Genomic DNA, 24,199 nt, shown 5'->3' with positions numbered 1-24,199 from the left:
GCTGGCGAGGGCCTGAGGGGGCTGTGCAGAAACAAACTTGGTTATGCTGGGCTGGAGGCAAGAATGCTGTTCCCACCCCCGAAAATTTACCTCAGTGTTATTGCATTGTCTTTAAAAGGATAAAAATAGCAGGGAAGACTTATGTAGCTTTTTAAATTTAGGGCAGCTTCTAATTTGCTCAGTGTCTACTAAATTCCTCTGTATGCTGCAGTTGATAATGCTAATGGAAATTTCCCATTTTAAAATTAACTTGGAACATTCTTGCTGGTTTTTAAATTGATCAATGGCAAGAGTGCTGGAGAGGGCATTGATTGTGATCTTGGATGTAAGCTAACCCGTGTGCTCATGATACAAACCAGATGAAGCAGGGGAAAACCACATTCCCCTCCCCTCCAGCTATGGGGTCTTTAGACCCCATATGTCTTTGGAAACAAACTACACAGTTTTGGTGTGTAGGTGAGACGTCTTCCTTCTCAAAGAGGCATGGTTATTAAGACCCTCTGTGTTCAGGTCTCAGCTCTGCCTTTTATTAGCTATAGAGCTTTGAGCCAACTGCTTGCTTAGCCCCTGGGGGCCTCAGGTTCTTCACCTGTAAGATGGGATTGCAATAGTTACTTACGTCACAGGGCTGCTGTGAGACATAAATGAGATAATTCTGGCAAAGTAGTTAAATGAACAGGTGATATGCTGTGAAAATTCACTCGAGGTTATCTATTATTACTACTTTTATAATTGTTCTTTTCACTGGGTACCAATTTTACCAGTTTTCAGGAAACCTTATTGATTTGTATTGTCTGCCAACAAACAGTTTGTTTTCCAAGACATGGGAAGGATAATAACAGTACATCTTTGTTTCTTGTTTTTGGCCTGGCAGATTATAGCGAATCATCACATGCAGTCCATCTCCTTTGCCTCCGGGGGAGACCCGGTAAGTACCCCTGGTGTTGTTTTTGCTTGTTTTTGTCAGAGTTGCTGAGAAGGGACCCTGCTTCAAAAACATGCCTCTTAGAACCCTGTAAGGAAATTTAACTGTGATACCAGCTATTTCTGCTTCCATTCCATAAGCTCTTCCTATCATTTTTTTTAGGGGTGACCCATGGCAACGACCTACTATTAGATTTCATTTTGTTAGTCAAAAGCTGTCAAAAGTCTCTGAAGCAGCGGCTTTCTTAAGGGACAGTGACATAGCTCCCTAGTTTTCAAAGTGGCCTCTGTGCGCCTGACTCTGCCGGTCCTGCTTCATTTATGTTTTCCTCTTGGCTCTCCCCCGGAGTTCTCCATTTGGGGATTTTAAGTTTATCCAAAGGCTGTGAATTTACTTACTCTGACTTATTCATAAATATTTGAAATTGGTATTTTTCTCTCTAAATTTAACACTGTCATCTTTTAATGATTTGTTTTGCCAACAGGGAAGGAGTTGTGGAGAGAGAGGATAGAGAATAGGAGAATGTTCCAGTTTTTGTTGCTTCTTTTATTAAGAAGGTGGCATAACTAGGGAATTTGCTCCCCACATATGGTCAGGAAATCTACGATACAAGGCTAGCATTCAGTTTCCGTGTCAGGAAAACCACTCCCTCCTCAGGCAGGACAGTATTTTTGTTATCCTTATTGTTGTTTGTATTATTTAATCAAATTGTTGGTAGGCAGTGTTCAGATTTTATGTAAGGCTTGCTGGTCCAAGATAGCCTGAGTAATCAGTGCATTATATTAATTACTTCTTATCTCAAGGCCAGGGACCTTGTCTATTTCTAGCCGGGAAAGGGGATTTTTCCCAGATTCCATATTTAACTCATATTCCTTTCTTCCACACTCCTACCTGGGTAGCCTGATTGTAAAACTGCTGTTGGCACATTGAAAGCCAAATCAAGGGAGTGATTTCTTCTGCTGGTTCCAGTCTTACATTTCCAAAGGGGAGTGTAATCATGACATTGAATATATTCGCTACAGGAAAGTCTGTGCCTGCTGTTCTCTCCCCCACCTGCTGCAGCTTCCAGGGAGATATCACTCCCATCTCCCCAGCATCATTCAGATGCTCCTGCTGGGGAGGTACAGGCTCAAGGGTCTGAGACAGGGAGATGCCTGAACCAAGAGCACTGGCAGGAGAGGGACTTGGCCACCCTGCAGATGGCTCTTTGCCCTTAAACCTCTGCTAAAGTGTCTCCCTTAAGCCTCTGCTAAAATGTCACCCTTATGGCAAAAAGCGAAGAAGAACTAAAGAGCCTCTTGATGAAAGTGAAAGAGGAGAGTGAAAAATTGGCTTAAAACTCAACATTCAGAAAACTAAGATCATGGCATCTGGTCCCATCACTTCATGGCAAATAGACAGGGAAACAGTGAGAGACTATTTTTTTGGGGCTCCAAAATCACTGCAGATGGTGACTGCAGCCATGAAATTAAAAGATGCTTACTCCTCGGGAGAAAAGTTATGACCAACCTAGACAGCATATTCAAAAGCAGATACATTACTTTGCCAACAAAGGTACGTCTAGTCAAAGCTATGGTTTTTCCAGTAGTCATGTATGGGTGTGAGAGTTGGACTATTGAGAAAGCTGAGCACTGAAGAATTGATGCTTTTGAACTGTGGTGTTGGAGAAGACTCTTGAGAGTCCCTTGGACTGCAAGGAGATCCAACCAGTCCATCCTAAAGGAGATCAGTCCTGGGTGTTCATTGGAAGGACTGATGCTGAAGCTGAAACTCCAATACTTTGGCCACCTGATATGAAGAACGGACTCATTTGAAAAGACCCTGATTCTGGGAAAGATTGAAGGAGGGAGGAGAAGGGGACGACAGAGGATGAGATGGTTGGATGTCTTCATCGACTCAATGGACATGAGTTTGAGTAAATTCCAGGAGTTGGTGATGGACAGGGAGGCCTGGAGTGCTGTGGTCCATGGGGTCGCAAAGGGTTGGACATGACTGAGCGACTGAACTGAACTGAAAGTGTCACAGAATGATCAAAGCATTATTTAAACATCTTATTCAGTGGGTTTCACTGGCTTTAGCCCTATTTCATACTTAGGGTCTAATCTTCAGAAGTCTTCCAGGATGCTTTCCTCTTCTTTTCTCCTTTCCTTCCGTTCCTTTATTTTCTTTTCAATCCTTTGATTTCTTACGATCCACTGCAAAATGAAATATCTCATTGAGATGTACGTTTAGAAAGTGGAAGTCTTCCATAATCAAGCCCATCCAAGGAGCACCTCTGAAGATTACATCAAAACATGGTCAGACACTTATTCTCTACCTGTGCCACACATACACGAGGCATATACACATGTCTATACTTACATCTGTGCTGCTGAGTCACTTCAGTCATGTCCGACTCTGTGCGACCCCATAGACGGCAGCCCACCAGGCTCCCCCCGTCCCGGGGATTCTCCAGGCAAGAACACTGCCATTTCCTTCTCCAGTACATGAAAGTGAAAAGTGAAAGTGAAGTCCCTCAGTCGTGTCTGACTCTGTGTGACCCCACGGACTGTAGCCTACCAGGCTCCTCTGCCCATGGGATTTTCCAGGCAAGAGTACTGGAGTGGGGTGCCACCTCCTTCTCCGACTTACATCTGTAGCCAGGTCTAATTATTTTGCACACATACCTATACTTACATCTGTAACCAGGTGTAATTATTCTGCACTGGCTGTCTACTTCTTGCCTAATGTAATGCTTGGAACCAGTTTCTTAAATTTGGAAGTTTGAAAAATAAGCAGAAACACTGAACACCTGCATCAACATCTCCTTTCAAGAACTTGTCTCAAACCTCATCTTCATGATGATGTTATGAGAGGATGTGCAAAGATGGGAAATGGAAGGTCAAATACATTGTCCTGGGTTGAAATTATTTTTTCTTATCCAGGATGCACTAAGGTCTGTGAACTATTTTCAATTTTCATCATCACCTCTTCTTAAAAAAGGAAACATTTCAGTAACCCCTAAAGTAATTCATAACTTTGAATGTTTTTTCTGATATAAAAAATGTTATGATTCTAGGGGATAGGAAACCTAGTTACTTCCTAATTTTAAGCAATTCAACTGCATATCATCTTGTGCTTGAGTTCCCATTACAAATTTATTTGTAACCATTACAACTGGTAGATGTTTTAAATAAAACTAACAATTCTTATTTCTCTTCCTTGTTCTGATGCTAAGTATGTGTCAATTTTTTGCTTTGTGCCTCAGTTTACTGGGTAAGAATATGGTGTTTTGAAATGTCAAATAAGACAGACTGGAATAAGACAGTATTTGTCTTATTCTTATTCATTATAATTGTCTTATTCTTATTCATTATAAGAATAAGATGAGTAAGATAATAATCTACTATTATTAGCAGTTTTAAAAGATCACTAAAAGAATGCCAGAATAATGGTTGAGCTCAGAAAAGCTTGGGAGTGAGAAGACACGTGTATAAATATAGAATAAGGAGCCCCATCTTTGGAACTTAGAGTGCTCACTGGATGACTGGGTGATGTCAATAGCATTGTTTTGAATAGCAATACACTTCCCTACTGTGCCAGAAGAAGTGCATCATTTTTGGCATCAGAAAGGCTGTGTCCTTGGCGTAACCGCTGATCAGCTGAGTGACAGGGGCACGCCATGTCTCTTGCCTCGTCTTCCTTCCCTAGCTTGGAGCCAGCAGAGCATTTCTCAGACTGGAGGAAGGATTGAAATAGAAGAATTTCCTTGTATATGCCAGAAGTGTGGACTCTAATTTTGGTATCAAAATATGTGCAAAAATAAATTATGTGTAGACTCCTTTTGTTTACATCTCTTATTGAATTGTAAATCCCCATCAAACTTGGAAGTGCAAATAAGCACAGTAAGACTCGACAACATTCAAAGTAAAATTAATTTACTGTGACGCATAAAGTTTTGCTGAAACTAAATCTCTGCTCCCAATGTGACTCTAAAACTGGCCACCATGGAGCTTTTGAGGGCAGCAACTGTACTATCACAGGCGTCGGATGACTCACTCTTTCCACTAATTTCTTCTATTCAAGTAAACACTTCAGTCATACCTCATTGCGTACAAAAGTGACATTAAATTGCTTCAGGTGGGGCAAAGCCATCTAGTCTGCTTGTTCTTTTCTCTATGATTCTTTAAAAAATGTGGCACCCAGAATGTTGGAAACCCCACTGAAAATCTTGGCACTGAAACTGCATGCAGAGCTTGATGACACAGTTGTTCGAATGATCCCGCATTTTCTTGTATTAACTTTTAAGATTCTCATGGAAAGGAAACCATAAAAGAGATTCTGGTATAAATATAAACCATAAAAGAGATTTTGAGATATCTCAAAAGCTGGAGAATATACCTGCCCAAACCCAGCGTTCCACGGATCTCAGGTTGAGAAACACTAAGTGCTTTCTAGGGTCACTTCTGACATTCACATCTCTTGCACCCAGAAAGGTATCTATGATTACAAGCTACATACAATCCTTATTTTTTCCAAATAGCTTCAGATTCTGAGCAGATCTTCCCTGTTGAAACAGGAAGCTGTGTCGACTGTGGGTCTCCCACTCTAATTGCCTGGTCAGTCTGTGAATATACCAAAGGCAAGTGGTCTGCGCAGAAAGAGGAAACAGCTTAGCCAGGCTGCATGCTGGGGAATGACCCCAGGCTAGCAGTCCAATATATCAAGAGCTGCTGGAAGCTCTCTCCTTTTCTAGTGATTGGTTGTGAGTTCTGGGGAGAGATGTTTGGAAAAACACCTTGAACCATGAACTCCCTGCCATGGATGATCGTACCACGGCATCCTCCACCCCCGCGTCCACTCTCCCCTTTTCTCCCTCACACTGGAGGGTTTTCTGGAGTGCTGTAGGAAGAGAAAGGGTTGTCTTCTCTGCCCACAGAGAATCATAATGAAGGAACTCATGACAGTCTTGCAAATGCTGAAAAAAAAAAAACCCCAAAAAGCAAATAACCTTGGAGTCCTCTGAAGCCATCACATTGGGGAAATACTAGCAGCCATGGGGAGAATTTTACCAGTTGCCCCCCTGCCTTGAGAATGTTTTGAATGTTGAAAATATCAACTTTGCAGCAAAGTCTTTCTTTTGCTTTGAAGAATTCAGAGATGGGATTTCCTTGGTGCTCTAATTCAGTTCAGTTCAGGTATCTGACTGTTTGTGACCCCATCGACTGCAGCACGCCAGGCCTCCCTGTCCATCACCAACCCCAGAGTTTACTCAAACTCATGTCCATTGAGTTGATGAAGACATCCAACCATCTCATCCTCTGTTGTCCCCTTCTCCTCCCTCCTTCAATCTTTCCCAGAATCAGGGTCTTTTCACATGAGTCCGTTCTTCGTATCAGGTGGCCAAAGTATTGGAGTTTCAGCTTCAGCATCAGTCCTTCCAATGAACACCCAGGACTGATATCCTTTAGGATGGACTGGTTGGATCTGCTTGCAGTCCAAGGGACTCTCAAGAGTCTTCTCCAACACCACAGTTCAAAAGCATCAATTCTTCGGTGCTCAGCTTTCTTCACAGTCCGACTCTCACATCCATACATGACTACTGGGAAAAACTATAGCCTTGACTAGATGTACCTTTGTTGACAAAGTAACATCTCTGCTTTTGAATATGCTATCTAGGTTGGTCATAACTTTTCTCACAAGGAGTAAGCATCTTCTAATTTCATGGCTGCAGTCACCATCTCCAGTGATTTTGGAACCCCCAAAATAAAGTCTGCCACTGTTTCCATTGTTTCTCCATCTTGCCATGAAGTGATGGGACCAGATGCCATGATCTTAGTTTTCTGAATGTTGAGCTTTAAGCCAACTTTTTTCACTCTCCTCTTTCACTTTCATCAAGAGGCTCTTTAGTTCTTCTTCACTTTCTGCCATAAAGTCATCTGCATATCTGAGGTTATTGATATTTCTCCCATCAATCTTGATTCCAGCTTGTGCTTCATCCAGTCCAGCATTTCTCATGATGTTCCCTGTATATAAGTTAAATAAGCAGGGTGACAATATACAGCCTTGACGTACTCCTTTCCCTATTTGGAACCAGTCTGTTGCCCAGTTCTAATTGTTGCTTCCTGATCTGCATACATATTTCTCAAGAGGCAGGTCAAGCGGTCTAGCATTCCCATCTCTTTCAGAACTTTCCACAGCTTATTGTGATCCACATAGTCAAAGGCTTTGGCATAGTCAGTAAAGCAGAAATGGATGTTTTTCAGGGAACTCTCTTGCTTTTTTGTTGATCCAGCAGATGTTGGCAATTTGATCTCTGGTTCCTCTGCCTTTTCTAAATTCAGCTTGAACATCTGGAAGTTCACAGGTCGCATATTGTTGAAGCCTGGCTTGGTGAAATTTGAGCATTACTTTACTAGAGAGTGAGATGAGTGCCATTGCATGGTAGTTTGAGCATACTTTGGCATTGCCTTTCTTAGGGATTAGGATGAAAACTGACCTTTTCCAGACCTGTGGCCACTGCTGGTGGTCCAGTGGTTGAGAATTGGCCTGCCAATGCAGGTTTGATCCCTGGTCTGGGAATTGAGCTCACAGGCTGCAGGGCAACTAAGCCCACATGCTCTAGAGCCTGTGCTCCGCAACAAGAGAAGCTACCTTAATGAGAAGCCTGGGCACAACTAGTGAGTAGCCCTTGCTTGCAGCAACTAGAGAAAGCTCACGTGCAGCAATGAAGACCCAGTACAACCAAAAAAAAAAAAAAAACCACAAAAAAATAAAACCAATTCAGAGAATTGTTGGTACCTCTGTTTAGAAACTAAAATCCACATGGTTGCCTAGGCCCACTTCTGAGATCATCATTTCCTCTGTGTGCCAAGTAGGTGAATCAGCAAGGGACTTATATTTCATGTGTAAGGGGGAGATTTCTCAATAGTATAGTTCAGTCGCTCAGTTGTGTCCAACTCTTTGCGACCCCATGAATCGCAGCACACCAGGCCTCCCTGTCCATCACCAACTCCCGGAGTTCACTCAGACTCACGTCCATCGAGTCAGTGATGCCATCCAGCCATCTCATCCTCTGTCATCCCCTTCTCCTCCAGCCCCCAATCCCTCCCAGCATCAGAGTCTTTTCCAATGAGTCCACTCTAAGCATGAGGTGGCCAAAGTACTGGACTTCTCAATAGAATTCAAACTTTGGAAACATCTTGAAAGGATTAAAATCAGTCATTAAGTCATCATACCTCACCCACCCATTAAGGGTATTTGTAACCAATCTTTGTAACATCCACTTCTGATTTTCTCAATGTGGCCCCCAGAGCATCAGCAGCAGCAGCTGCCTGGACACTTGTCAGAAATGTACATTTTGGGCCCTCAGCTCGGATCTGCCCTTGGAGACCCTGGGGTGGGGCCCAGAAATTTGCACTGTAACAAGCCTTGCAGGGGACTCTTGACACCAGCTCAGATTTGAGCACCATTGTTGGAGAGCTGATGACAGTGTTTCTTAGCCTTGGTCCATAATAGAATTATCTGTGGAGCTTTTAAAAATTCTGATGCCTGGGGCCCACATCCACTCTGGTTAAATCAGATTATCTGGGACCTGGGACTCAGTGATCAGTGTTTTTACAACTCCTTGGGTGATCCAACATGTTGAGTACCTAGGCCTTCTAGGTCCTTGCTGCTCGCAGTGTGAGTGAGAGCTGTCTGCTGATCTCTGGTGATCCCTGCCCTGCGTGCAGTTCAAGACATGTCCTTTAGCTGGTCTGTCGTTTGGGCTGCTCTTGGTATCTGAGCTGCTGTGTACACGATGCCTCTGCTTCACCCGTGATTAGTGATTTGACAGCTCCTTTTTCTTTCACAGGACACGACAGACTACGTTGCGTACGTTGCTAAGGACCCTGTTAATCGCAGAGGTAAGCCGTGTGTGACCTTTGTCATTTCTCATTCATGTGCAGCTGGGCTTAACACTGGATACAAGTTGGTCTTCATGATTTCAGCCCTCTTCACCTGCACGAACAAGTGTTCTCTCGTACTGTCAGCGGTAATTGAGCTTTACAGGCAGTGAAGTGTGGCGGCACACCTGGCTGGGTTAGGAGACACTGGATATCTGAGTCTGAACCACACATCTGTATAGGAGATGCTGGATATCTGAGAGCCTGAAACACACACCTGTATCCAGATGGCTAGCACTTGGTACACCTGACCTGTGCAAGGCAGCTCCCACTTAGACTCTGAAGGTGGACTCAGTTACACCTGAAGCCTTTACAAGCCGCTAGCCTCCTGCCCGATACCATCTCCTCATTTATCCACTGCCAACTGTCTCACACCGCTCTGCGTGGCCCTGGAGGCCAGTGTCCAAGCTCAGGGCTCTCGTTTTAAACCCCGCAAAAAATGCTAGACAGAGAGGCCTCAGACACAGGCTACGTAGAGGATTTGAAGGATCAAGTACTTCTCATCCTCATGGACACTTTATTCCTAGACCTTCCTTTCGTACCCACCATCCCATCAATTACAAACACTGCTCCCATCCCTCCTGTGTTAACCGGCTTGGGCCGGTGGGCTGAGTGAGGAGAGTGCTACGCTTGAATTCCAGGCAGCCGCCAGGTGGCGCACGACTCCAATTGAGAACTCATCGATGACACCAGTGGAGCTCCTCACAACACAAAATGGCCCTTCCCTTCAACACCCATTGGTTCCCCTCCTCCTCCCATCCTCTCTCCCAGAAACCAAATAAAATTTCCTAGTTGGCGTTGCAAAACTTTTGTCTGTACACACACACACACACACACACACACACACACGCACGCACATACACACACACTCTTCTTTAAAATTTCAACACAGATGTGATTCTGGAATTCTGTTTTCCCACTAACCTTGGGGGTGGGGGAGGTGGCAGGCTGCCCCACATTCCAGAGTTATACTGGTTGAAGTTCTTCTTTTATCTTTGTTTGTTCCAGGTTAACCTCAAGTAATCCTAGACTTCCTTTTGATACCTTTAATGATTCCTAGGTCAATGGCTCTCAAAACGAGCTATATTTTAAATCACCTAGGGAATTCTACAGAGAAGCCAATGGCACCCCACTCCAGTACTCTTGCCTGGAAAATCCCATTGGCGGAGGAGCCTGGTAGGCTGAAGTCCATGGGGTCTCTAAGAGTCGGACACGACTGAGCGACTTTGCTTTCACTTTTCACTTTCATGCATTGGAGAAGGAAATGGCAACCCACTCCAGTGTTCTTGCCTGGAGAATCCCAAGGATGGGGAAGCCTGGTGGGCTGCCATCTATGGGGTCGCATAGAGTCAGACGTGACTGGAACGGCTTAGCAGCAGCAGCAGCAGGAAATTCTAAAAATCCCAGTTCTCAGGCCTCAGAGCAGTGGTGCCCATGATCAGCCAAGGCTGAGAAATCAGGCTCTAGGGACAGACCCGGAAGGAATACAACCCCATGCAATTTGACTTAGGGCCATAGACACATACAAGCTATTGTCTTGTTTCACAGGCAGAAACTAGCAGTGCCTTCTGCCCACAGTGCCTTTTCAAAGTCATGGAAATCAGGATATATTTCACATGCGTGTTGGTTTCTAGACCAGCTCCCCCTTGGGACCCGTGTGCAGTGCTAGTGTGAAGACAGATGCCAGACCTCTGTGCTGTGCTGCTGGTGCTTTGATGGTACCATCAGCAAAGGGGTCCTTTGAGATGCTTTGTGGGAGATGGTCACTTCTTCCTTTCAGTTATCTGTTGCCTGTAACACAGCTTTGTGGCTTAACAACCATCATTTTAAAAGTGTTTTTTTGATACATTGTGTCACAAGTCCAGGCAGGGCTCAGTTGGCCAATTTTTCTGCTCTATGTGGCATCGGTGGGGTCTTGGGTGGTCTTTGGCTGGTAGCTGGCCTGGTCTAGAAGGGCCAGATTGATTTTACTTCCATGCCTCATACCTTGGCAGGAAGGACTAGAAGTCTAAGCCAGCAGGGTCCTTCTCCCTCTGCATGGAGTCTCAGGGTCCCTCCAGGTGGTTCCTCCATCAAAGAAGTAGGACGTCCCATGTAGCAGCTCTGGGCTCCATGGTGCCAGTGTGGGCACACACAGTAGAAGGCCAGGCATGGCTCCACCTCTGTCATAGTTTACCAATCAAGCAGTCCTAGCCAGCTCAGATTCAGGGGACAAGGGAGCCAGACCTGCCCTCCGACAGGAATCTGTAGCTTTCTTTATCCATCACATCTCTTTCCCCACCCCTGCCATCCTTGCAAACACACACATACAAGGAGCTACAGCCTTCTGCGAGGCAGTAAGTAAAAGGAGGAGGGTTGCCTGAGTACAACTATGAACAGTATCTCAGAGTTGGCTTTGCCTTCATCCCATGTATGTCCACCCCACCACTACCTCCTTCCATAAGATGCTGGTGGAGTGCTCCCCTGGTTGCTCTGTTCTTCTTCCTCCTCCTGGAATTTAACTTCCAGGAAGAGAGTTTAACTTAGTAAGAATGGCCTCTGACATGCAGGAGTCATATTAGCAAGATATTCTGGGAGTAAGTGTTCTTATTTGGACTCTTAGATAGCCAACTCCCCACACAGAGGCCCCAGTCAATATGCTAGGGTAAGCCTTGTAGCATTGTGATTCCCTGGCTGCCGGCAGAGCTCCTTAGAATGGACAGATATTTGGTTCCACATCTGGAATTGAGAAAGTCTTCTGTCAAAATCCTACAGAGATGAGTCAGAGTCCCTCACCGTTATCATTCATCTTTTCCACATGGATTCCTGCTTATACATTCCTGTGTGTGTTTTGATTAATCTAGAAGTACTTACAGACCAGCATCTATATTTTTCTCTCAAGTATCAAGAATCCATGGCTATTCTAATTAATCTGGTGTAAGAGTCAAGGATCTCTGACCCAAGTCATTAAGTTCTGTGGTAACCACCACTACCATCTCTAGAAGATAAGCCTTGCAAATGGGCAAGTTTCATGAAGTCGGCAACTTATCATTGAAAGGCAAAGCCAACCAGGAAGGAGGTCTGGAAGGTAACTCCTGATATATGTAGGATAAAACTCTCAACAAAGCAGGCTTTGCAGGATCCTAATATACCATTTTCACAATGGAATTTGGATTATGACCCAATGACTCCCATCCCCTGAAACCTAATGTCTTTTGGTTCGGGATGGACTGTCCGGGTCACAAAAGTAGCTAAAAGATAATGTTCTGCTTAGACATATGGCTGCCTGCAGGTGGCTTGTATTCCTATAACCTATAAGCACAGTAGCATCCCTGGGCAGGCACCCACTGGATCTCCTGAACTTGCTGTAGAATGTCCTGTGGTGTTGACCTGATGACAGAGAGCCCTCTCTTCAGCTTGTATAGCTTCTAATCCCAGGGTTAGAAGTTGCTTTTCCCCCAGGGTTTCCTGAAATGTGAAATGTGGTGAATGGGCTCGAGAGGGAAGCCCCCCGTGGACTGTTGCTCACACGACCACACTTCCTTCTTCAGGCTGCTCTAGCAGCTCACGATCATTTCAACCCTGAATTTAGGGTTCCTCTGGCTTTGGACCAGAGGCCCCAGAAGGTAACTTTGTAGGTTACCTTAACTTGGTAGGTCCCAGAAGGTAACTTTCTGGTAGAACCTCACAGAGTATGAACTCCGTAAATAATAGAGCACTTCCTTTGACTTTTCCTTCCCTAGATGCAAAACCTCATCACCTCATTTTAGGTGAAAGCAATGATTTTTTTTTTAAGCCAGGAGGCTAAATTTCATCAAATAACTCTGTGATGGGAGGTTAATTTTCCTGTGGGCGAATGATTAGGTTGTTGTTTCCCTTATCTGACTATTGTCAACCGTGTTTTTTAACAAACAAGCCACCCTCTGGGCTTTAAACATGCTGTGCAGAGTTCAGTTCAGTTCAGTCGCTCAGTCGTGTCCGACTCTTTGCGACCCCATGAATCGCAGCATGCCAGGCCACCCTGTCCATCACCATCTCCCGGAGTTCACTCAAACTCACGTCCATCGAGTCCGTGATGCTATCCAGCCATCTCATCCTCTGTGGTCCCCTTCTCCTCCTGCCCCCAATCCCTCCCTACATCAGAGTCTTTTCCAGTGAGTCAACTCTTCACATGAGGTGCCCAAAGTACTGGAGCTTCAGCTTTAGCATCAGTCCTTCCAAAGAAATCCCAGGGTTGATCTCCTTCAGAATGGACTGATTGGATCTTCTTGCAGTCCAAGGGACTCTCAAGAGTCTTCTCCAATAGCACAGTTCAAAAGCATCAATTCTTTGGTGCTCAGCCTTCTTCAGTCTAACTCTCACATCCATACATGACTACTGGAAAAACCATAGCCTTGACTAGACGGACCTTAGTCGGCAAAGTAATGTCTCTGCTTTTGAATATACTATCTAGGTTGGTCATAACTTTTCTTCCAAGGAGTAAGCGTCTTTTAATTTCATGGCTGCAGTCACCATCTGCAGTGATTTTGGAGCCCCCAAAAATAAAGTCTGACACTGTTTCCACTGTTTTCCCATCCATTTCCCATGAAGTGATGGGACCAGATGCCATGATCTTACTTTTCTGAATGTTGAGCTTTAAGCCAACTTTTTCGCTCTCCTCTTTCACTTTAATCAAGAGGCTTTTTAGCTCCTCTTCACTTTCTGCCATAAGGGTGGTGTTATCTGCATATCTGAGGTGATTGATATTCCTCCTGGCAATCTTGATTCCAGCTTGTGTTTCTTCCAGTCCCGCGTTTCTCATGATGTACTCTGCATAGAAGTTAAATAAGCAGGGTGACAGTATACAGCCTCGATGGACTCCTTTTCCTATTTGGAACCAGTCTGTTGTTCCATGTCCAGTTCTAACTGTTGCTTCCTGACCTGCATACAGATTTCTCAAGAGGCAGGTCAGGTGGTCTGGTATTCCCATCGCTGTGCAGAAGACCCTGAATATTTCTGCCTAGCCCAGAAAGTCAGACTTTCAGACTCTGGCTGAAAGTCAGACTTGTACCCACCTAGTGCACATCTCTGTTCACAAGTCCCCTAGGCCCCTCACTGTGATAAGCCATGAGCTAAGTCTTTTCTCCCTCCCTAGAGCTTGTCTCACTTGTCACGATGTGAGCTGATTCCTGGTCTATCTGCTGTCTTGTTTCCTATGATTTTCTCCCACCTCCACTCCAGTTCCACTCCTTTCTGGCTCATCCTTGAATATGTCAAGTAAACACCTGCCTCAGGGTCTTTGCACCTGTTTAACCCCATGCCTGTGACGTTCTTACACTAGACCTTCGCATGGTTCACTCCCTGACTTCCTCTAGGCTTCTTCTGTGACATCACCTCCTAGGTCATCTTCCCTGGTCATCCTATATTTTATCCTATACTGCTGCTGCTGCTAAGTTGCTTTAGTCATGTCCAACTCTGTGCGACCCCATAGACGGCAGCCCACCAGGCTCCCATGTCCCTGGGATTCTCCAGGCAAGAACATGGGAGTGGGTTGCCATTTCCTTCTCCAACGCATGAAAGGGAAAAGTCAAAGCCGCTCAGTTGTGTCCAACTCGTAGCGACCCCATGGACTGCAGCCTACCAGGCTCCTCCATCCATGGGATTTTCCAGTCAAGAGTACTGGAGTGGGGTGCCATTGCCTTCTCCATTATTCTATACTGTCGTCCTTAATTTACATTTACGTTTTACATTATTGTCTTTATGGTTGTATTGGTTTTCTGTGACTGTGCTGTGCTTAGTTGCTCAGTCATGTCCAGCTCTTTGCAGCCCCATGGACTGTAGCCTGCCACATGGACTGTAGCCTGCTAGGCTCCTCTCTCCATAGGATTCTCCAGGCAAGAATACTGGAGTGGATTGCCATTTCCTCCTCCAGAGGATCTTCCCAACCCAGGGATCAAACCCAGGTCTCCTGCATTGTAGACAGATTCTTTACCATCTGTGCACCAGGGAAGCCCAGAAATACTGGAGTGGGTAGCCTGTCCCTTCTCCAGGGAATCTTCCTGACCCAGGAATTGAACTGGGGTCTCCTGCATTGTAGGTGAATTCTTTAAATTCCAGCTGAGCTACCAGGGGAGCCTTGTGACCACCGGAACAAATTACCACAAGCTTTGTGACTTAAAGACCACAAAAGTTGCTCTCTCATAGTTCTGGAGGCTCGGGGTCTAAAATCAAGATATGGGCAGGGCTGTGCTTCCTCCGAAGGTCCCGGGGAGGAGTCTTCCTGCCTTTTCCGGTGTCTGGTGGCTCCAGGAGCCCTTGGCTTGTGGTTGTATCACTCTAGTCTTGGCATCCGTCCCCACATCATCTCCCTCTCCTCCGTGACTGTGTCGTCGCCTCTTCTGTCCCTTATAATAAGAAACTTGTCATTGGATTTGGGGCCCATCCTAATCCAGAATGATCTCATCTTGAGGTCCTTAACTTAAGGACATCTGGAAAGACCCTTTTACACAGGTTCAAGAGGTCAGGATGCGGACAGGGCTTTGTGCAGGGGCACCATTCAGTCCATGCAAATAGTGTATTTTTCCTTTCTTATTTTCAGTGTCTACCCTCTAGACTGTCAGCTTCATGAGAGCAAGACTCTGTTTTTTGTTTTTTTTTATAAACATAATTTTTTATTTATTTATTTTTTTTCCTGTTTTTTCACCATTATCTTTTTAATTTAAATTTTAAAATCTTTAATTCTTACATGCATTCCCAAACATGAACATACATTCCCTCCCCATAACATCTCTCTGGGTCATCCCCATGCACCAGCCCCAAGCATGCTGCATCCTGCGTTCCTTGCTGTATCTGTAGATTATAGGATAGGGCGTGGTACACAGTTTATGTTCAACAGTGTCTACTGAGTGAAGTCTCCAATAGACATTTTTCACATTGTGCTCATGTGCAAGAATGTTCTTAGGGTTTATACCTCTGGGACAAATCACTGTGTTTTGGGACATCTTCAACTTAAAAAAAAAAAAGAGGTTATTTCACTGTGCAGTTCCACAAGCGGCACAGGAGGACTCCTTGGCTTCTTCAACACTTGGCATTTTCAGGTTTTTAGATTCCTGCCAGTCTGAGGGGTGCAGAACTATCTCCTTATAATTTTAGTTTGCTGCTCGAGGGCTAGAACACATATTAAACTCACTTTTTAAATTTTTATTATTTTTTATTGGAATATAGTTGCTTTACAATGTTATGTTTGTTTCTGTTGTACAGTAGTGAATGAGCTGAGCATATACATACATCCCCTCTTTTTTGGATTTCCATCCCATTTAGGTCATCACAGAACACTGAGTAGAGTTCCCTGTGTGATATGTTAGGTTCTCATTAGTTATTTATGTTATACACAGCAACATACATATGCTGTTGTATGGACATTTAGGTTGCTTCCATGTCCTGACTATTGTAAATAGTGCTGCAGTGAACACTGGGGTGCATCTTTTTGTTTTTGTTTATTTATTATTGGGGTACAGTTACTTTATGATAGCGTGTTAGTGTCTGTCGTACAATGAAGTGAATCAGCTATGTGTACACACATGGCCCCTCCCTCTTGTGTCTCTCTCCCATCCCCCACATCGTTGCAGAGCACTGGGCTGAGTTCCCTGTGCTACACAGCAGCTTCCCACCAGCCATCTGTTTACACACGGTGGTGCAGATGGGTCAAGCCATTCCACCCTCCTTTCCCACCCTGTGCCCACATGTCTGTTCTCTATGTTTGACTCTCTATTCCTGCCCCGGAAATAGGTTCATCTGTACCATTTTTCTAGATTCCACATATATGTGTTAGTATGAATTATGGTCTTCTCAGAGTATATGCCCAGGAGTGGGACTTCTGGGTCCTATGGTAGTTCTACTTTTAGTATTTTTAAGGGACCTCCATACTGTTCTTCACAGTAGCAGTATCAACTGACATTTCCACCAATAATGTAAAAGAATTCCCCTTTCTCCACACCCTCTCCAGCATTTATTGTTTGTAGATTTGTTGATGATGGCCAGTCTGACTGCTGTGAGGTGATGCCTCACTGTGGTTTTAGTTTGAATTTCTCTAATAATTAGTGATGTTGAAAACAACTCTTAATTAAGAGCATGGGAGCGGAATCTTGAAGTTCTTACCTGTCTTGGATTCAAAAGTCTGAAACAATGAGCATGTGAATATACTAAGTGGACACACTAGAGCTGACTGAAAACTATGCTTGAGTTTGTAGCCTCCAGCTCTCTGCTAAGAATTCATTGGTGTTCAGTGTTCCTTTTAAGGGGTAAGAGTTATCAGCCCACAGGGAGAAAGAGAGAGCAGTCATTGTTTGGTAGGGTCTTTTTCTGATTGGGCAATGATTCCAGATGTCTCTGAGATTCCCTGTGTCAGTCACCAGTTGGTAGAGAATGTGGCTGTGAACTTGAACTCTTGGAGAGTCTGTGAGTCTAGATATGAGGACAGGAGGAGAGTCCAAGATGGGACCACTGCAAGGGCTGGGCTGGCTTGGGGAGGCTGGATGGCTGTGAAGTGTGAGTTGGAAGTGTTGTGGGTGCAGGTGTGGGTGTGGGTGTGGGTGGAAGGGGTCATGACTTTCTAAAAGAGCAGCACAGATCCTGCGAGGTTTTCTGCCCATACTTGCAGAGTCCCACTACCCCGCCCCCCCGCCCCATGGAACTAGTGCCCGCCAAGGTGGGGTGGCCCAACCCACAAGGTATCAACATGGGAGACACATGTTAGAGCCTCTGTTTATAGTCGCTGCTGATTTGAGACAGAGGGGATATTACCTTGTAATCATAAATAAAAGGTGCAGTGAACCAGTGACATCCTTTCTGTGTGTCAGTGGCTCCAGGACCACAGAGGGGGTATGGGAAGTGGGATCTTACTTTCACAAACACACACACACACACACACACACACACACACAAATCAGATAAGGAATCAACCCCTCCAAACTCCAATCAACCCCTCCAAACAAAAGTTTTCCAGAGATGGAAAGATGAATTTTTATCTATCATTGTTAGACACTGGCAGGGCAGTGTCTAAATATAAATATCTCACTCAAAATAATTATCTTGCTTTGAGATAATAACTGACAATGTAATGCTTTCAGGGTCAACGAGACATCTTGCACTTTTGTTTATCTTCGTTGTGTCCTTTTTGAAAAGTAAAAAGAAAGTGTCAGTCATGTCTGACTCTTTGTGACCCCCATGGACTATAGCCTGCAAGACTCCTCTGTCCATGGGATTCTCCAGGCAAGAATGCTGGAGTGGGTTGTCATTCCCTTCTCCAGGGGATCTTCCCTGCCCAGGGATCAAACCAGTGCCTCCTGCATCACAGACAGATTCTTTACTGTCTGAACCACCAGAAAAGGCCTACATATTTTAAAAGATATTTTTATAATATACATACGATTATATTGGGCTTCCCAAGAGGTGCTAGTGGTAAAGAATTCACCTGTCGATGCAGCAGACACAGGAGATGCAGGTTTGATTCCTGGATCCAGAAAAACCCTGGAGTAGGAAATGGCAACTCGCTCCAGTATTCTTGCCTGGAAAATTCCATTGACAGAGGAGCCTGGCAGGTTACAGTTCATCAGGTCGCAAAGAGTTGGACACGACTGAGCACAAGGAAAGAAGGAACTATTATATTATGTTCATAATTTATAAATAAGTTAACATCTATTTGGGACATATGCTCAGTATAGTGAAGAGTTCTTTACTGGTAAGCATGAACAAACCTTGACAACTTCTTATTTACAGAAGTAAAGCCATTTGGGTGTTTGGTGTACATGATAAGCATTGCTAGTGCTCACTTATGTCTTGACCTCCTTCTCCCCAAGCTCCCAGGAGACAGTACTGCCAGCCTTTCCCGGGGAAAGGAGGAGCCAGGTGACAGTTCTGTGTGAGAGCAGAGTGCATGAGTGCTGGTACCAGGCCCTGCTGTCTCTTTCTCCCCTGGCTTGTGGAGGAGGCCTTGTATTGAAATTCAGGATTGAAAGATCAAAGCAGCCTGGCTCATGATGCCACCACCTGGTTGAGGAGAGTTGGGGTGATTGAGGAGAGTTGCCCAGGAATGAGCAGAAAAGAATGGAGTTGTCACCGAGATGCTGGGGCTCTTTCTTATTGCAACATCACTTGTTTGTGCTGACTAACAGAGCAACTGTCCCAGGCAGGGCTCAGAGAGCAAGCTCAGATGAATGGAGGTCCCAGGTGGCCTGCAGTCCGCTCATCAGTTAGATGGCTGGGGCAGCCTCGAACACCAATGGCCAGGTGGAGCCACTGGCTTCTGGACTGGCATCTTGCATAGTAACTTCTGCCCTGCCAGGGTCTACTGTGCGTGGAAGATGTGTGGTTGCCATGTGAGTAAAGACGCCATATCTCAGTTCTATCTGATGTGATTATAAGGGTCTCAGCACACGCTGCTCTCAAGTGGCTCATCCCCAGCTGGGAGAGGCCTTTGTGGTGAAGCCTGATGAGGCCCCTTGCTAGTGTCAGGGCTGAGGTGGCTGCTGTATGGTCTGAGTGAGTTCCTGGAGAGTGATGTCGGCCTTGCTTTTGGTCAAGAAGAGAGACCAGCTGGGCAAACCAGCACCTCTGGTCCTCATCCCCCTTCTGTTCACTACTGTTCACCCCCCCAGTGGTATACTACTGTACCGCTACAAAAGAGCCAGTTTCCTCCAAAAGGGACAGATTGAGGAATGACCTCATTTTGTGGCTCCTGTGTTTGTTTGGGGGCCACATTTTAGGTTTTACAGCATCATTTTGAGTCTTGACTCTGGGCCCCACCACTCTGTATGTACTTTTTATCCAGTGCTTCTCCTTCTCATTCATGAATGACAGACACCTCCAGCTCCCTGTTTGCATTGTGGGGTACAAAACAAGCAGCTCTGCTGGTCACCTTTGAGGAAACCCTCATAATCCTCCCATAGGTGAGGCTAGATGATAGTGGCTTTTAAGCTAAAAACCATTGCAACACCAAGAGAAAATCCGAGGCCCAGAGAGACTGTCAGCCCAGGTTGGTTTTAGATTTGGAGTGAGTTTTTGGAGCACAGAGAAGTCATTCTACAGGAGGATCCTCAAACCCAACTAACAGATGATACTTACTCAGTCCACTGAGGACTGAGCCTGGCCCCAGAGCCTGGAGTCATGATTTAATCCTGCATCTGCAGGTTCTGTTGCCCTCTTGTATCCAAATACTAGGGCTCCACTGTCACCAAGCGAGGGTGCTTCCACCCAGAGCCCTGCATCTTCCAACTGTCCCAGGAACTGACTTAAAGAAGACCTATCTCAGGCCTGGACTTCTTTGGTGTGTTGAAGGTGAGAGAGCTGTGTGGACCTCGGCAGAAACCTTATTCTTCATTCACTGTGTTAAAGCCTAGAGTGCTGATTTTCTCCTTAGAAGAAAGACTAGCTTCACTTTCTTGACTCATCCCTAGTTGTTATTCTGGTTCTCCAAAGTACTAGCCAGCTGGTTCCCTCGGCTGGTGCTGATGCTGGGTGGAGGGGACAGGTGTGGCTGGAAACACGGGTCAGGAGGAGGAGCCAGGTGTCTTTCCCTCAATCCATCCTAGACTACTATTTCCTTATTGGCTGGAAAGACACCTCCAATCCTGTCCATTAATGAACAATCACGCAACTACAACAGCTGCTTAATATGGGCTTGCTTTATGCTTACCTGGGTTAATAATAAATACTAATACCCATAATAACATAAAAGAATATCATTATTGGCTCACAGAGATACAGCTGGGACATCTGTCTTCCGGGACAAATCCCTTGGCCATATCTGTGCTAGGGCTAGTGTATCCAAGGGACAGGGCTTCCCTGGTGGTTCAGTATCCACCTGCCAATGTAGGAGATGAGGAGACATGGGTTTGATTCCAGGGTCGGGAAGATCCCCTGGAGAAGGAAACAGCAGCTCACTCCAGGATACTTGCCTGGGAAAGCCTATGGACAGAGGAGCCTGGCGGGCTGCAGTCCATAGGGTCACAGGAGTTGGACATGACTAAGCCACTGAGCATGGTCTTGAGACCCAAGGGGACTGCATTGCAGCCCGAAGCAGTGATCCAGTTACACTTGGTCTTCCCAGAAAATTCTTGTTTCTGTGTCCTCAGAGGCATGCTCCCTTGAGCCTGTGAGGAGAAGAAACCTCAGGCTCCCCAGCCCAGCAGCCACCATCAGGGTGGGCTGTGCAGTGCCTGGCTGGCGTTGTGCATGGAGAAGGCGGCATCGTGATGGAAGAGCGGCCAAACTGTGGAGGTGGTGATGTCTCTGCTCCTTCCCTCGCAGCTTCCCATCTTAATGAGTCCTCTCTTTGCTGACTTCCCCTGCAGTGGCAATGCTTCTGCACCTTCCTAATCACTGCCCCAGGGAACAGCTCACTGCTGTAGCAATGCCTCTGCTCACTGCTGGGCATCCACCATGCTCCTGGAGGAACCTCCTTGAAATACAGTTGTGTCCTAACGGTGGCAAGAGAAAGATGGGGTGTGACACACACATCTGTCATTTTCTCCGGGGAGAATGCCTTTATCTCATTAGTAGCAGAACATGTTGCACTGGTCAGGGTGCCACGTGGAGGGGCTGAGATGTTTCTGTGGGATGCCATGGACATGTGTCTGGGGAGGAGACAGTTCTACTTGTAGAGCAGTGGGGGCCTTCTCTGGCACCTTCCTCCATTTGACCCTTTTTTCTCTGAAGGTTCCACATGGATTATGCCACCTCCTGGCCACCAGGAAGGCAGGCACCCCAGTGGGTTAAGGTTGCTCCAGGTCCCTGAGGGGCCCTCATCTGACTGCCAACACCTCTTTGATGAGAAGCAGCATGATTGTCCAGGCTCTTCTGGTGTAGATGCAGATGGCATGTGGTGGGTTGGTCATACTGGCTAACTAGTATCTCTTTAAATGCATCTTAAAAGTTAAGATGCTTTGAGTTGAGTCTTAGTGCTTGGAGTTGCCACATTTGGTGATGACACTTTACTCCCCCTAGGAAATAAGCAAACAACTTCCTCCAAGGCCGTAAGATACCTCAAGATTCATTCAGTATGAGTTTGTTTAGCTACGATGAGGTATCACCTCACACTGTTCAGAATGGCCATCATCAACAAAAATCTACAAACAGTAAAAACTGGAGAAAAGGGAAATTTCTTGCACGATTGGTGGGAATATAAATTGATACAGTCCACTATGGAGAACAGATTTCTTGAAAAATCTAGGAATAAAACTACCATATGAGCCAGCAATCCCACTATTAGGCGTATACCCTGAGAAAAACCATGATTCTAAAAGACACATGTACCCCAGTGTTCACTGCAGCACTATTTACAATAGCCAGGACACGGAAACAGCCTAGATGTCCTTTGACAGATGAATGGATAAAGAAGTTGTTGTACAGGTATACAATGGAATATTACTCTGTCCTAAAAGGAATGAATTTGAGTCAGTTCTAGGGAGGTGGATGAAACTAGAACCTGTTATACAGAGTGAAGTAAGTCAGAAAGAAAAACAAATATCTCATATTAACGCATATGCCTGAAATCTAGAAAAAAGGTACTGATGAACCTGTTTGCAGGGCAGCAATAGAGACACAGACAGAGAACAGACTTGTGGAGACGGCAAGGGAAGGGACAGGGTGGCATGAATTGAGAGAGCAGCACTGAAGCTTATACATTGCCACATGTAAAACAGATAGCCAGAGGGAACTTGCTGTATGATGCAGGCAGCTCAACTCACAGCTCTGTGACAACCTAGATGGGGTGGGAGGGAGTGAGAGGTGGGGAGGGAGGTTCAGAAGGGAGGGGACATATGTATACCTAAGGCTGATTCATGCTGATGTATGGCAGAAACCAACACAACATTGTGAAGCAGTTATCCTCCAATTAAAAATAAATACATTTAAAAAAAGAGTCAGTTTAAGTCCAGTTTTAAGGCTCATGGGATCTTAGAGGGATTCCTTTGCCATGTTAAGATTTCCCTCCAAACTCTATTTCCCAGTTGAGTTCAAAGTTGATATTTTATAGACTCTCAAGCAATTGAAAAGCCATCAAGTTGAATTTTAAAAATTTAAAATGGACTTACAAACAGAACCTTTACTTTTGCAGAGAATAAGCTATTAAGAAATGGATCCCTGTGGTGAAGCTGTGTCTGGGGGCTCCTGGGATTAAGCTGCAGGCAGAGCTGCCAGGACATGTTATGAAAGCCACCTCCTTGGCGCCCTCTTCTTCCCTAGGCTGCAGGGTTTCACCCTCAAGAAGAAGGAGCCTGGGTAGCTCCAGTGTCTGCCTCTAATGGGCCTGTGTCCCTTGCTCCCACAGCTTGTCACATTCTGGAGTGTTGTGATGGGCTGGCCCAGGATGTCATCGGCTCTATCGGACAAGCCTTTGAGCTCCGGTTTAAGCAGTATTTGCAGTGTCCTTCCAAGATCGCTGCTCTTCATGACCGGTGAGTAGTGCTGTGACACCATTTGCAGCGGCCTCTCTGCATTTTCTGCCCTTTCCTCTTAAAATGAGTTAAAAGGAGAAAAACCAGAAAACAGCTCCCTGAGGAGTGCTCTGAACAGACAGTTAATCACAGGGCTTCCTGGGCCTGGGGACACCTGGCTGGTGCTGGGCTAGGGCTCAGAAAACCAACAGATGGAAGCTGACATATGGGTGATGCTCCCAATGTTTAGAAAAACATTTTCTTGAAACTATAGTGACAGTAGCTAAGGTTACCAAAAAAACCCAGTGTGATATGTTTTTATTCTGTTTCCTCTGCAAGCATGTGATGTCCCCATATGTTGTCTTCTTGGGTGGGTGTCACCCCGGGTTCTACCTGCGCTGTTGTTGTCATCATCAGGGTTAGATGGAGTCCTGATTCTGGGGCTCCTGTCATGAGGCGCTATGCTTGGGATGACCAGCATGGCTCTGCTTTATTGGACTTTGTAGCTTTCAGGCTCAGTGGCTGTAGGGTCCTCATCTTTGTCTCAGCAGTTTTTTTCTGTAGGGAGAAGACTCTTGAGAGTCCCTAGGACTGCAAGGAGATCAAACCAGTCAATACGAAAGAAAATCAACCATGAATATTTGTTGGAAGGATTGATGCTGAAGCTGGAGCTCCAATCCTTTGGCCATATGATGCTAAGAGCTGACTCATTGGAAAAGACCCTGAAGCTGAGAAAGACTGAGAGCAAGAGGAGAAGAAGTAGGGGACAGAGGATGAGATGGTGGGATGGCATCACCAACTCAATGGACATGAGTTTGAGCCAACTCCAGGAGACAGTGAAGGACAGGGAAGCATGGCGAGCTGCAGTGCGTGGGCATCACAAAGAGTTGGACAGAACTTACTGACCGAACAATAAGTTTTCTCTGTAAAATAAGAATAATAGAAGCTTGCAATATTTT

The 24,199-nt window shown here is 45.5% G+C and overlaps 1 protein-coding gene across 2 annotated transcripts in view; it reads left to right on the top strand.

Annotated features, from left to right (window-relative positions):
- The window catches only part of SHC3 (SHC adaptor protein 3), a 187,338-nt gene that overhangs the window by 115,525 nt on the left and 47,614 nt on the right, over positions 1–24,199 (top strand). For both annotated transcript variants that reach the window (XM_069575584.1, XM_069575583.1), the window contains exons 5-7: positions 875–928; positions 8,760–8,811; positions 23,135–23,261. In XM_069575584.1, the coding sequence (XP_069431685.1) occupies positions 875–928; positions 8,760–8,811; positions 23,135–23,261 (233 nt within the window). The remainder of the gene's footprint in view (positions 1–874; positions 929–8,759; positions 8,812–23,134; positions 23,262–24,199) is intronic.

Source organism: Ovis canadensis, chromosome 2 (assembly GCF_042477335.2).
Source record: "Ovis canadensis isolate MfBH-ARS-UI-01 breed Bighorn chromosome 2, ARS-UI_OviCan_v2, whole genome shotgun sequence".
NCBI classification, from domain to species: domain Eukaryota; kingdom Metazoa; phylum Chordata; class Mammalia; order Artiodactyla; family Bovidae; genus Ovis; species Ovis canadensis.
This window is presented reverse-complemented; position numbering and strand designations above follow the sequence as displayed.